General features: G+C 43.5%; 1 protein-coding gene across 2 annotated transcripts in view; it reads right to left on the bottom strand.

The window, feature by feature from the left end:
- Positions 1 to 9,281, bottom strand: part of pitpnm3 (PITPNM family member 3) — a 79,994-nt gene extending 70,713 nt beyond the window's left edge. For both annotated transcript variants that reach the window (XM_035155510.2, XM_035155511.2), the window contains exon 1: positions 8,639 to 9,281. In XM_035155510.2, the coding sequence (XP_035011401.1) occupies positions 8,639 to 8,663 (25 nt within the window). In that variant the 5' untranslated portion in view covers positions 8,664 to 9,281. The remainder of the gene's footprint in view (positions 1 to 8,638) is intronic.
- Positions 9,282 to 12,233: the final 2,952 nt, after the last annotated feature.

Raw genomic sequence — 12,233 nt, 5'->3', positions numbered from 1 at the left:
TTAATCGACGCTACAGCAACATGCAGAGAGAAGTAGAGGAAGGAAATGGTGCCTCATATTTTTCCAAATAATGGAGGGAATAGTTGACAAGACATTTAAAGACTTCTTAGGTAACTTTTATATTATCACATAATCCTTGTGTAAAATCATGTGTAAAGTGAAATTCAAATGACAAACAGAATGGCCCCGATAAGAGAGTACGCCTCCACCAAGGCTCGAAAGTCCTCTAATGAAACCCCATTTAAATCCATTACTACTGCTGCTAACCCTGACTATGTTAATAAAAATCGGTGAATTACTCTATCAAGACGCTCTATCCTGCAATGTCAAGAAAGTGATAAAGAAAAATCACCACTTTGTGCGGATCCACACCAAACTTAAATTCGTTCTTTCTTTGCCTAAGATCAGATCAGTTATGTGTGTGAGTGATTATAAGAGAGAAGAGGAACAGAGTTTCTTGCTGACCCGCGCCGAGTGATACGCCCCGATGCAGTGGAGCTACCAGCGGGGGGCCACCCGGATACTGTCGAGGCTATAATCACAGTTTTTCACCACACAAGCCTTAGTGCATTGATGTGGAGAGGGTCAAAATAATAAAAATAATCACTATTGTGTCAGCCTGCCTGCTAAAAGAAAATCCAAGGGGAAACACTAAATAAACAAAGTTGATTGGCTACTTTGACGCCATTTTGAATGTATTGAGATCCGGTCTCCCATCAGATATTCCAGCATTTTCTGAATCTTAAGGAATTTTCAAAAGACCCATTAATCCAGATGAGCTCTAAAATCGTATGGGTTCTTCCTTGGGTCACGCACCAACCCTTTGCAGAATTTAGTGGAATCTGGCTCAGTAGTTTCTGAGTGATCCTGCTAACAGACAGTCAAACAGCAATGAAACCCGCTTGGCAAAGGTAACAAACTGGACTAAGTCTCAAAAGCACCTGAGTTGAGAACAAGAGGTTTGGTGTTACGACCCAGAGATCCATTAAACGGCCACAGAAAATCAGCTTGATCTCTTGAAAACACCCACCTCCTGCCATAAGGTTCACTCATTAGACATGAGATATGTATGTATGCAGGATAAAAGTAGTGCAATCTCAAGTGTGAAGCTGCTTCAACATCATGTAAAGAAGGTGCTCATGAAGTACTCTGAGTTTTAAAAATAATGAGCGAGCCCTCAGCGTTGAGAACGACCCCATAGGACGAACTCCTCTGCATCAGAGACCTACTCTGCTTTTGATCAGTTTCATCCTGAAGGAATTTTCCTCTTGCAGGAGCTTTGCCCTCGCTCCTCTCCAGCCCAGATGGCCTGTAAGCTACACGAGTGGCAATTACCTCATTTTGTAATTAGCGGTATTTAATATCCAAAGAAAATCTAAGCAACGAACAGCACCCAAAAGAAGCACCGGGTCTCATGTGGTGGCACCGGCTGCCGTCATGCAGAGAATAAGGGCAGGAGAGGCCCTCTGATGATGCAAACCATTTCCGAGTGAATATTGGATAAGCCCGAACATCAGAGCGTGATATCGGCCACGTCAGGAGGAAATCCAATAACGTCTCTTTCCTTCTATGCATGGAGGAAGGGGAGGAAATGAGAAGTGCCTCTGTCCCTCACTGCAACAAGCAACATGCTCCAGCAAAGATGGAAATCACAGCAGGCTAAATGTAGCGCTGTCTCGAAATCCACAGAGGAATATGCACACTGGGTGAGGAGGCAGGAGACAGTAACTTAACCACAGTCACCTGGTGAAGGAGAAACAGAGGAGAACTGTATTCACTGTCTACAGGGTTGAAGTTAATCAGAATTTTCTGACATGATGATTGAATAATTTGATTGTGCAGCGAAGGCTTTGGAGGAACGAGGTGCTGAGATACCTGAGCCGCTGCAGGAACACACACTGTTCAGTGTAACTTATAATGGGTTTCTTGTTGAGACACGATAGGTCTGCGTGCCGTGATAATATTGGAAAAATTCGAATTCTACTAAACCTTTTCACATTATTACAAGATACTGATCTGTTTGTCTTTTTCTGGCATGGTATAAATAGGCTGCGATAATGAAAAACTGAGCTAGAGGAGAGTGAATATTAGACTTACATTCATCAGGTGGACAGGAACATGGCTCCGCATCAATGTCAATCTTTCTGTGTTTTCTGGATGTGTTAATAATTAAATGTGCGCTTCACTGCTTCTTACAACAAGTGGCTAAAAAATCTTATTAAAAAGTTATTGCAGGTTTTAGAAATAATCCAAACTGACTGAAATGTGCTTTCTCCAGGCCGCCACTGATTTCCATTCAGCCTTCTATGGGTCTCCTATAGAAATTTAATTGGGAACCTGTTTGATATAGTGTCTGTGACTCGTTACAGGAATAGGCTGATGTAATGTTTGGTCTCTACGAACGTCTGAGAGAGAAATCCATCTCTTCAGCTCTAATATTTTCCACTATAGGAACTAACTCTGTTTCTGTTGCTGGGCAGGTAATGAACGGTGATATAATGAGAGTGTTGACACGGAACCAAAACAGTAAAATGAACTAAGATGACAATGACAATAACAAAAGATACCTTTATAACCTTTGTCAACAATAGTCGGCAGCAGACAGCTCACAGCATTGTGTCTCCATTAATGAGAATGAATGAATGGCACTAAGTCGAGCGCACACCGACACCAAGGCCCTAACAGTCCCCTTAGATTCAATCAGGCTGCATCAAATTACACACACTGAAAGATATCAGTCCCCTCAACACGCCTGTTCTTTTTTCATCGAGATCCATGAATTATTCTCTGGGAAAAATTCTAATACGGCTTGATCTTGTAATGTTCAGGGAAGTGGAAAGATCCTGGATCTGCCCAAAAATGTAATGGGTTCTTTATCGGACCATGTCCCTTCCTTGCACCAAGTTTCATGGAAATCTGTTTGGTAGTTTTTGTGTAATCTTGCTGATAAACAAACAAACAAATGGACAGTTCAACGAAGTGATCGATAATCTAACAACAGCCTGGTTTTTCCAATCACTCAGCAACTCAGCTCAACCTAAAATAAAATAACTTCTTTTCAGCATTTACTCCTCACAGACTGAACCAAGCAGTAGATTCTAAACTAAGTGTGTTTGTTAATACTCAACTACATTCGAGAGCCGAGTGATTTTCCCCTTCAAAAAGTCTCTTTCAAGAGTTTAAGAGCTTCTTCACAGAGAGAAATCTGAAGTGATTTGCCAAAGAGGAAACAGAAAAGGCTGCTTTCTCCCCTCTACCCTGTACCAGTGTGACGTCAACAATTTTCGCTGCGACAAACGAGAAGTAGATCGTGACGGGCTGCAGGTGAGCCGGTCCCTTGCCACCGCCTTTTGTCTGACCTAAAATAGCAGCGGGCCGGGTGCTGTGAGCCTTTGTGAGTAGCTGTTCCCAGACGCAGGCGCCGTGTGCTTCCCCATGACAAACAGCTATTAGATTTAAATTAACACTGTTTTGTATGATCAACTAAAATAACAGAGGTCACAGGCTGAATGCATTAGCACATGTCTCTGAGGAAGTCGAGCAGCCTGTCCGAGGGACCATTTGTCTGTGTGACGCTACACACAGCAAGCTGTTGCAATGTGTTACCGTAGCCGATATGAAGTATTAAAATGAGTGATAACAACTGGGTTGGGGGAAATCACTGACAGCATCACACTTAATCCTTTTTCGCAGAATATAACCAGCAGTCAATTCTCCATAAAGAGACGTGACAGGGAAACTATATTTAACACTAAAATACTGGGAAATGGTTTGTTTTCACTTTATCCACCTCGGCAGAGCGAGAGAGGAGCAGAGAGAAAGAGGAGGGCTGCTCATCAACATCCCTCGGCTCTATTTTTAGCTTAACGCCGAGTCTCAGCAAAGCAGCAGGTAGGCCGGCCATTTATTCTATTTGGTCAGCAAATGAAAAAAAAACAGACCTTCAGACTGATCCAATTTCATCAAATATGAGGAATGAACTAAATGCTCCGAGGTGCTAGACTTCACACTGAGCCTGGAATGGTCCGTGAAGTCTCGGGGAGGACAAACCCGGACTGTGGGAGGGGGGGTGTGATGAAGATGGCCGGGGGTGATTAGAAAAGCAAAAGTTCTTAAAGGGATTTGGCAGCAGAATCCTCACCTCGCGCCGAGCCACAGCTCGTGCAGCGAGGTGGGAGTGCCCTCGAGGATCGAGACACAGGCGAGGAGCTGAAGGGGTTATGGTTTCAGTTCTCGTACCAGCTGGTTAAACAGCGGGTCCTGTTAAAAAGTGATGAACCCCTCTATAGTCAGACAGTCAGCGCCTCAGCCGCATATGAAAAGACTGAGTTCTACTAAATGAAGAGCAGAGCAGAGCTGCAAATGAGAATAAAGTCAAAATAATGGCCGACAACAATGTGAAAAGACCAATTGCCTCATTAAGTGGTCATTCAACAAGACAGAAATGGTGCAGTACCTCCTTAAATCATGGGGGGCAGTGTAGCCAACAGTTCAAGCGAGGTCATAGGATGTGAGGAGGAAATGTCAACGATGGCGGAGACTTAGCAAGTTGGTAAGAAACTACCGGCGTCAATATGATGTTTCTTCACCTGAGCACAGGGACAAACTGCTTTGGCCTCTTTCTTACTATCACAACCTCTCCCATCGACCAAATTTATTTGTAGTCAGAAACTCTGCCCTCTAGTGGATGTATTGCTGAACAATCACACCAAAGTAAAGGACACATGAAAGTGCGTGGGCAGTGATGGTTACACTGTCTGAATCGCACATATCTCTATCATCTTTTATCTTATCTCTATCTTATTTATCTTATGTAAAGGCAGAATAAATTAGCCTTAAGAGTCAATAGCCACACAACTGATTCTGCTAAATGTTAATGTTGTCATGCTAACATGCCGACAAGGGCAAAGTCAACATGCTAATCAGGATGGGACTATTATTTTTCTTGCAGGGATATGGTCACAACCTGGAAACTGAAGAAATTGAAATGTTGACAATAAGATAGTGATGCTAGATGAAATGTTGAGGGATCAATAAAGTGTCTATCTTAAAGAGTTCATGGCAATCCGTCAACCACATGCTGGAGGGAGGGAGCCAAGAATGAGCCATTGTGACAATATTGAGGAATTTCAATGGATAAATTAAAGTAATGACCTAATGATGGCACCCGATGACGGTTCAAGGAATAAACACAGTTATGAGGATTCATCCTTTGGCATCATGGATGTCTTTACAGCAATCTATTTATAGTTCTTTAGATATATCAAAGTGGACTCAAGGTCGGACTGACATCAGCATCCATTAAAATCCTCCAGAAAATGGCAAAAAAAAAAAGAGATCCATTAATATTCCATTAATAAGTCTGAGTCACACCTGCTTTGTTGCGAGGACCAAAGCTTTAGTCGACAGAGCTCTCATAATTCCTAAATCCTTATTACTGCAGTCAAATTATCTTTCAATATCTCAATGATTACACAGTCTTGTGTTTCTGCAGCTTAAAAAAAACTCTAAAGCTTGGATAGCCCATGAGCACCGTTGCTTATACTTTAGTAATAAGGTGCTTATATCATCCTCCTCCTTTAGTTCACAGTCCACATTAAGGATAATAATGCAAATGTTGCTCTCAAGTGAGTAAAGGAAGAAGGTTTAAATTAGAATTAAGGAGTGTGGAATTCCCTGCAGCTCTCATATAATTGAAAAGGACGAAGATTAAAATCTGCGTACATGAGTGAAAGTCATGAAATTAAAATGTCTGCTTTGCCCATGTTTGGTGGCGCTTTGAGGAAGAATGGTTTCCAGAAGAACCGCTTCACTTCCAGAGTTATTGCGTGAATTGAGGTCAAGCGATATTTAATGAAAACAGATACACAGCGTGTGTGAGATATGACTGTGCTAGCGGTAACCTCACACCTACTGCACGCTGCCGTCAATCTGCCACCAGCCTGCTGGGGCATCGCAGGGTTCACGTGATTTTATATTGCTCTGCTGAAATAATTGGAGGCCTTACAGTGTAGTTTCCATTAGCGAGTGGATTTTATAGTGCGGCTAAATGCAATATAATTGAGAATAACTGAAGAAATCCAGTCGCAGCTGCTGAGATTAAAGAATTGGTTTTCCACGCATTCAGGGGAAACTAATTTGCATTGTGAGATTGTCGACTAAAAATAGGAGAACTCGTTTGATTTCTGGAGTACAACAAACTCTTGATGACCTTGGAGGCTGCACCTGGCTTTTCCGTGTTCGATTCACACAAGGTTGCATTCATTTCCGTCTTCATCATCCAGAGAAAGAGGCATGAAAACAAATCCTTTACCAGCTGCGACCCAGATATCTGTGTCTCTGTTTGAGAATAAAAAGGCTCTTCTTTGAAAGTGACTGAAAGTTCTGCCTTTTTCATATTTGTGTCACGACCCGGCCTTTTATTGACCCTTTTACTGGCACAAGTTTTATGCTGCATCGAATGCGCTGCCCATTTTTCTTCTTTCTACCTAAGAACTCAAATTCATATTGTGGTGACAATGCCGTTTTTTTTTAAAGATGAATACTTCACTGATTTAGCATTGTGCTGAAGCAGATCAAAATCAATGCAGTAGGAATCATTAGTGGCCCACAGTCAAGTGACCCATTTGTTTGAGAGCTGCCGTTATGAAGTATCGAGTTTGGGCATTTTGCTTTGGCTTTTTAACCAGTAACCCTGTTTGGAGGAGCGGGTATAGAAACCCGTCTGTCTGAGACCACGAGGACGCTGCACGCCCACCTGCGACCTGCACCCATTGGACGGTACTAGTTGTCAATCACATCATATCCACGCCCCAATACATACAGCGCTTTATCATCTATTTGACGCTAAATGATTTACCAAATTAACATCATGCTGTACTTAAGAAGACTTAGAGCAATTGAGATCATAAACTCTAAGATCATAAACTTTATGTGAGACGTCTGGTCAATTTCACACTTTTTCGATCAGTGGAGTTCGCCCCCTGCTGGTCAATTGAAAGTACGCAGGTTTCACACACCATTGGCTTCACTTCCAGAGTCTACGTCCATTTCTAAAAACAGTCTATGAGCAGAACAATAGATACCGTACTCGTCAAAACCTTGCGCCTACATTACCCACAATGCCAACAGTTTGGTGTGGTTGTACAGTGGCTAATGTTGCCTCAAGCTGCACCCCGACATTTTATTCCATTTTCAAATTGACACTGACTCACTGTGACATGACTTGAGTTAAATAAATCAATAATAATTCCCTCATTGAAAACAGCATCATACATATTCAACAGCTGCGATGATGCGGCTAATAGAGAAAACCCATTGTTTCTAAAAATAGGCAACTTAAGGAGAGACTTCATGTGGAAATCCAGATTTAAAGAGGTTGTCGCAGCTCCTGAACTCAGTCTGGCTTTTTTTTTAAATTATTTTGACGTGTCACCTTTGTTTCATATCTCATGAGGATGTTATTTCAAATCCAAGGCAGCGCTATTTAAAGTCCAAACCACACCGAGTTAAATCCCCTCTGTATTGTGACACATTTTGTCACGACTGAGCGTAATAAAGATCTGATACTTTATTGATCCCTGCAGGAGAATTCTCCCTCCGCTCTCTTACCCCGTGCACGGAAAAGGTCAGAGTACGGAGGCCACATACGGATCAGGAAGCTGGACGAGATTCAGCTCTTTGGGTGAGCTGCAGGGACAACACAGGGACGTACACCCAGAACCTGCAGCTGAAGGAAAGTCTTGCAACGCCAGCACCCTGCTGCTGATACCATGGGTTTACATCGATTTGAAAATGTGCCACACTGGACCCTGAGGGTGAACTCCATCAGTCAAAGTCATTCCAAAAAAAAGACACAAACAGAGAGAGAAAGTGTGAAAACTGCCTTAAAATGATGCTGCAGCATATAAAGAGGCAACCCCACATAACCTGAAGCACCGGTGCTGCTGCTGCTTCTTCTGACGAATTCATTCAAAACCACAATGCAAACAGGTGCCACATTTCAGACTCTTGTGCATCAATGATCCACAACTGTCACGACTGCACTGGCGCTGTCCTGTTCACGCACACCTACACCACGGATCCAGTTTGACTCTCAAATGAGCCGAGAGGCTGCGTGCAACCATCACAAATAACCTCCACTGAACATTCAGGTTACTGTTTTGGGTTGTTATTGCTGGTGTGTGTGGAGCAGGGTGCACTGGTTGCACTGGTTCGCTGTCTATATATTCTGCACAGAACAAAGCACAGTGTCAGCTCATGAGACAGGATCACACACAGTGATGGTTCGACAGGTCCGGTGGGTGACCGTGCGCCCTCAGGTGTGCCTGCAGGTCATCAACACCTCACCTGGTCAGCCTCTCCTTCCATGTGTGACTCTGCAGAGACACACAATCTGAGGCGGGGGTCACACATTTCTCTGCAACACCGGGACGGACTCGGACAGATTTAAAAAGGAAGCACCAGGCTGCAGAGTCCACCGGAACCGGACCGGACCGGACACTTCGTCCGTCTTCGGCCGTGGCGCATTCCAACAGATCGCCTCCATTCATCCATGCACCACGCGCGCCAACATCCAGCTTGTGTGACACGCGGGGTTTTCTACCTGTTAGCACGAGACCACCAAGCGTCCTCTTACCTTTTCCTCTCGTGTCCTTTGACATAGTGTCCTCTCTGTGTCTCCGTCTCCTCTCGCTGGAAGTCGTCGCGTCGCTGTGCACAGTGGATGGAACAGCGGCGGCTCTTCCCCCTCTCCTTTCCTCTCCCTCTGCTGCTGCTGCTGCTGCCGCACCTTGACGCCCTGCCACACCGAGGCAGGGTGAAGCAGGCACGGGGGAGCTGCGGCCGCCGCGTCGGTCTCCTCTCGCCGTGGACGGATCAACAAGGACACGCAGGGACAGGTCTCCAGCTGCGCGCTCATTCACCGGAGTCGGGTCCGTGTGCGCGTCGAGCCGCCGCAGACATACTTTGTGTGTTTGTTGTATCTGTGCAGACTCTTCACGTGTGACGATGCCCACCCAGCTCCGCTCCTCTCCAGAGTTCCTCCAAACAGTCCCGGCTCTGCAGCTCGACTGCCTCCAGCGGTGCGCGCACGTCCGCGGCTGCAGCGTGTGTGCGGGGCGTCCCTTCCTCTCTCCTGCCTCCGTTCTCTGACTTTGCACAAAAACACACACACCGACACACACACACTCAAGAATAAGTGTCACGATGAATGAGAAGACACAGCTGCTGAGTTGAGTTCACATGCATCAGAAACACTGAGGAGAAACTGCAACGTGGAAACCATTCAACGCTGCATGTGCGCTCTTATCACTGGCACGACTCAGTTAATTAAATAGTTTAATCAATTCCCTTGGATTCATCCCCGCAGGTCTTCACAGAGGAATTAGAGGGATAGTCTGTATTCAATTTAAAGCACATAAACTTCACCATGAGGGTCACACATGTTGTTTATTTGTCCTTATTCAGAGTGAGTTTGCTCCATATTCATTAAAAGAGGATGTGGAGAATATGAGGAGCAGAAGGACGTTAAGTAACAAATCATGGATCCGAGAAAATTTGAAGGAATTGCACCGAAAATTAAAGGTTATTGGAAGTGTCTTGTTTTTCCTCTTTAAAGGTCCAGTGTGTAAGAGTTAGGTGAAATGGATCAATTGGCAGAAATTGAACATAAAATAATCCTAGTGATTTTTTCACTAGTGTGTTTCATCTAAATTGTTCGAATTGTTGTTTTCTTTACCCGAGAACGGACACTTTATATTGAAATACTTTATATTTACATCGGAGTGGGTCCTCTCTGCGGAGGCCGCCATGTTTTTGTACAGTAGCCCAAACTGGACAAACTAATCAGAAGGCTGCCACAGGTTTTCTTTCATGTTAGAAAGGGGAGGGTGAGGTCAGGGGTATTCAGCTGCAACATGCAACTTCACCACTAGATGTCACTAAATTCTACACACTGAACCTTTAAGATGTAGTTGTACAATACATATGAAAAGAGGATATAGAGACTATTAGGAGTAGGGACACTAAATTACAACAGAATCCTAGTGTAGAAATATGGAGGTACACAGAATATTAATTATAAATTAAAGGTAAAGGTTTTAGTGAGTGTCACATTTTCAGGAGCAAGGACATGAATCATAGAAGAATTATGCATCTGTAGAAATATTCACATAGAAAAATAAAAATAACGTCAAGGTTATTGTGAATGTCTTTCGTGTCCAATATATACTGGATACAAAAGAGGATATGGAGAATATCAGGTATTAGGATGAAGCAGGACGGTAAATTGCAGCAGAATTATTAGTCTGTACAGCAAAAAGAACATAAGTCACACAAGAGGCCTATTTGTGTGTTTTTCTCTGACGCAGAGTGCAGCTGTTGCATTTATAGATGAGGATATGAAGAAGATGAGGTGAATGTATAAAGCAGAAGTACACTGAGTCACTGCAACATAAGGATGGAGGGTGAGAGCTGTCACCCCTGTCAACCATTCATGAGTGAAGCAGCAGGTGCCACCTTGGTCAGACAGCGCCAGTCACCCGGACAGAAGAGGAAATCTTTTAGCTTCTGACGAAAACAAAACAAACCCCATCAAGAATAAATACATCTGCAGAAGCATGAAGTCTTTTTTCCTCGTGCTCCTCTTTTGCTTTCTACGGATAAAAGACAAATGAAGCGTATGAATCATGTTCCCTCGGGTTAAATCCTTTCAATCCAGTTGTGAGATCTGCTCTAATCGGAGAGATGTTTTGCCTAATGGGTTCCTCGAATTCATTCTTGAATTTATTTTGACCTGAATTGCCGCAAATTCGTTTTTTCCTCATTGTTCCCTTATGTCCCACATTAGTGCGTGAAGAGGTCATGATGTGACCACACACGAGGTCACACACCGTCCCATGAGGGTGGTCTGCGTTGTGCCAGCTTCATCTGGCAGCCGAGTGAATATTGACAGAGGAAAACGCCTGTGGCCGAAACCATCGCTCTGGAATCCGGGAGCTGGAGATGCTGCATTACCGAACTCTAGCAGGAATACACGCAGCCAATTAGTATTTATCACAGGAGCCGATGACAATACACTTCTGGGCTCACAGCACTAAGCTGAAATCCCGCAGCAAGAAAAACTAATAGGAAAAGGCCTTAAGGCCCCGGAAGCCAGTGAGAGAGATAGCACTGATTTCAACAAATGGCTGAAGTGACTGGAATAAAAGCCCAACTGAGTATAGTGGCTTTCTTTCATATGAAGGATTCTCCCACACCTGTGAGGACATAACTCCAACACCTCCCTGCAGTGCAGACTGGTGTTACACATGACACAGTAAAAGTTTATCGAAAAAATGCATTTAAATATAACCCAGATTTAGAGAATAAAAATCCAGACAGTTTAAAAATGGATGGGAACCCCAGACTTTGACAAAGCAAACATGCAGGCTCAACACAACCTCGGCCTAGTGTGAGATATTTATGGTGGTACTGTAGATAACCTCTGTGGGGCTTTTCGAGAATGAGAGCAGAATCTGTTTCAGCAGGGTAAAACTGTCTGGGAGCCATTACAGAATCACAAAACACAAAACAGGGCAAGTCAGCGAAGCAAGTCCAGCACCGGAGGAGCAGATTTGCTTCGCCTGAGAAAACGATTTAGTGACTCGCGAGTGGGGAAAGGAACTTATTTAACTTATTAATTTATGGAACCGAACAAAAAACAAAAAAAAATGTCTCTATGATTTCTGTATTTTAAATATATGATGATTTATTGTAACATATTCCTCAGCCCCATGTGTCAGAGGATCCTCACACAAGGTGAGAGAGGAGCACTTCTACTTCACATTCAGGTGTTGTTGAGTGATAACTGCTCTGCTGCATGTGTCACACAGATATATTGCAATTCTCCTTCGCCTCTCTATGACCCTCTGTGTCCTTGCTATTATGTTGTGAGCTTTTATGTAGATAACGAGAAGTAATGTCGGCCTATTGTTCTGAATTTGATTATGAGAAAAGGCACAATGCCTGAAATAGAGTCTTTCCACAGGCCATGGTGAACAGGGCTCTTTGACCTCAGTGTATCCGTGGGCACACTGTCTTTATATCGCATATTTACACTTATGATCTATATAAACTTTTATATTTTTATTTAAATTACATATATATTTGTAAAGAATTTAAAATATCCTCTATATTTCTTTCATCATATACATTTTTGCCACCCTGCACTTTGTGATAAATTAACCTTAAAT

Source organism: Hippoglossus stenolepis, chromosome 4 (genome assembly GCF_022539355.2).
Source record: "Hippoglossus stenolepis isolate QCI-W04-F060 chromosome 4, HSTE1.2, whole genome shotgun sequence".
NCBI lineage: Eukaryota > Metazoa > Chordata > Actinopteri > Pleuronectiformes > Pleuronectidae > Hippoglossus > Hippoglossus stenolepis.
Note: the sequence above shows the minus strand (reverse complement) of the source record. Positions and strands in the feature narration are given on the sequence as shown.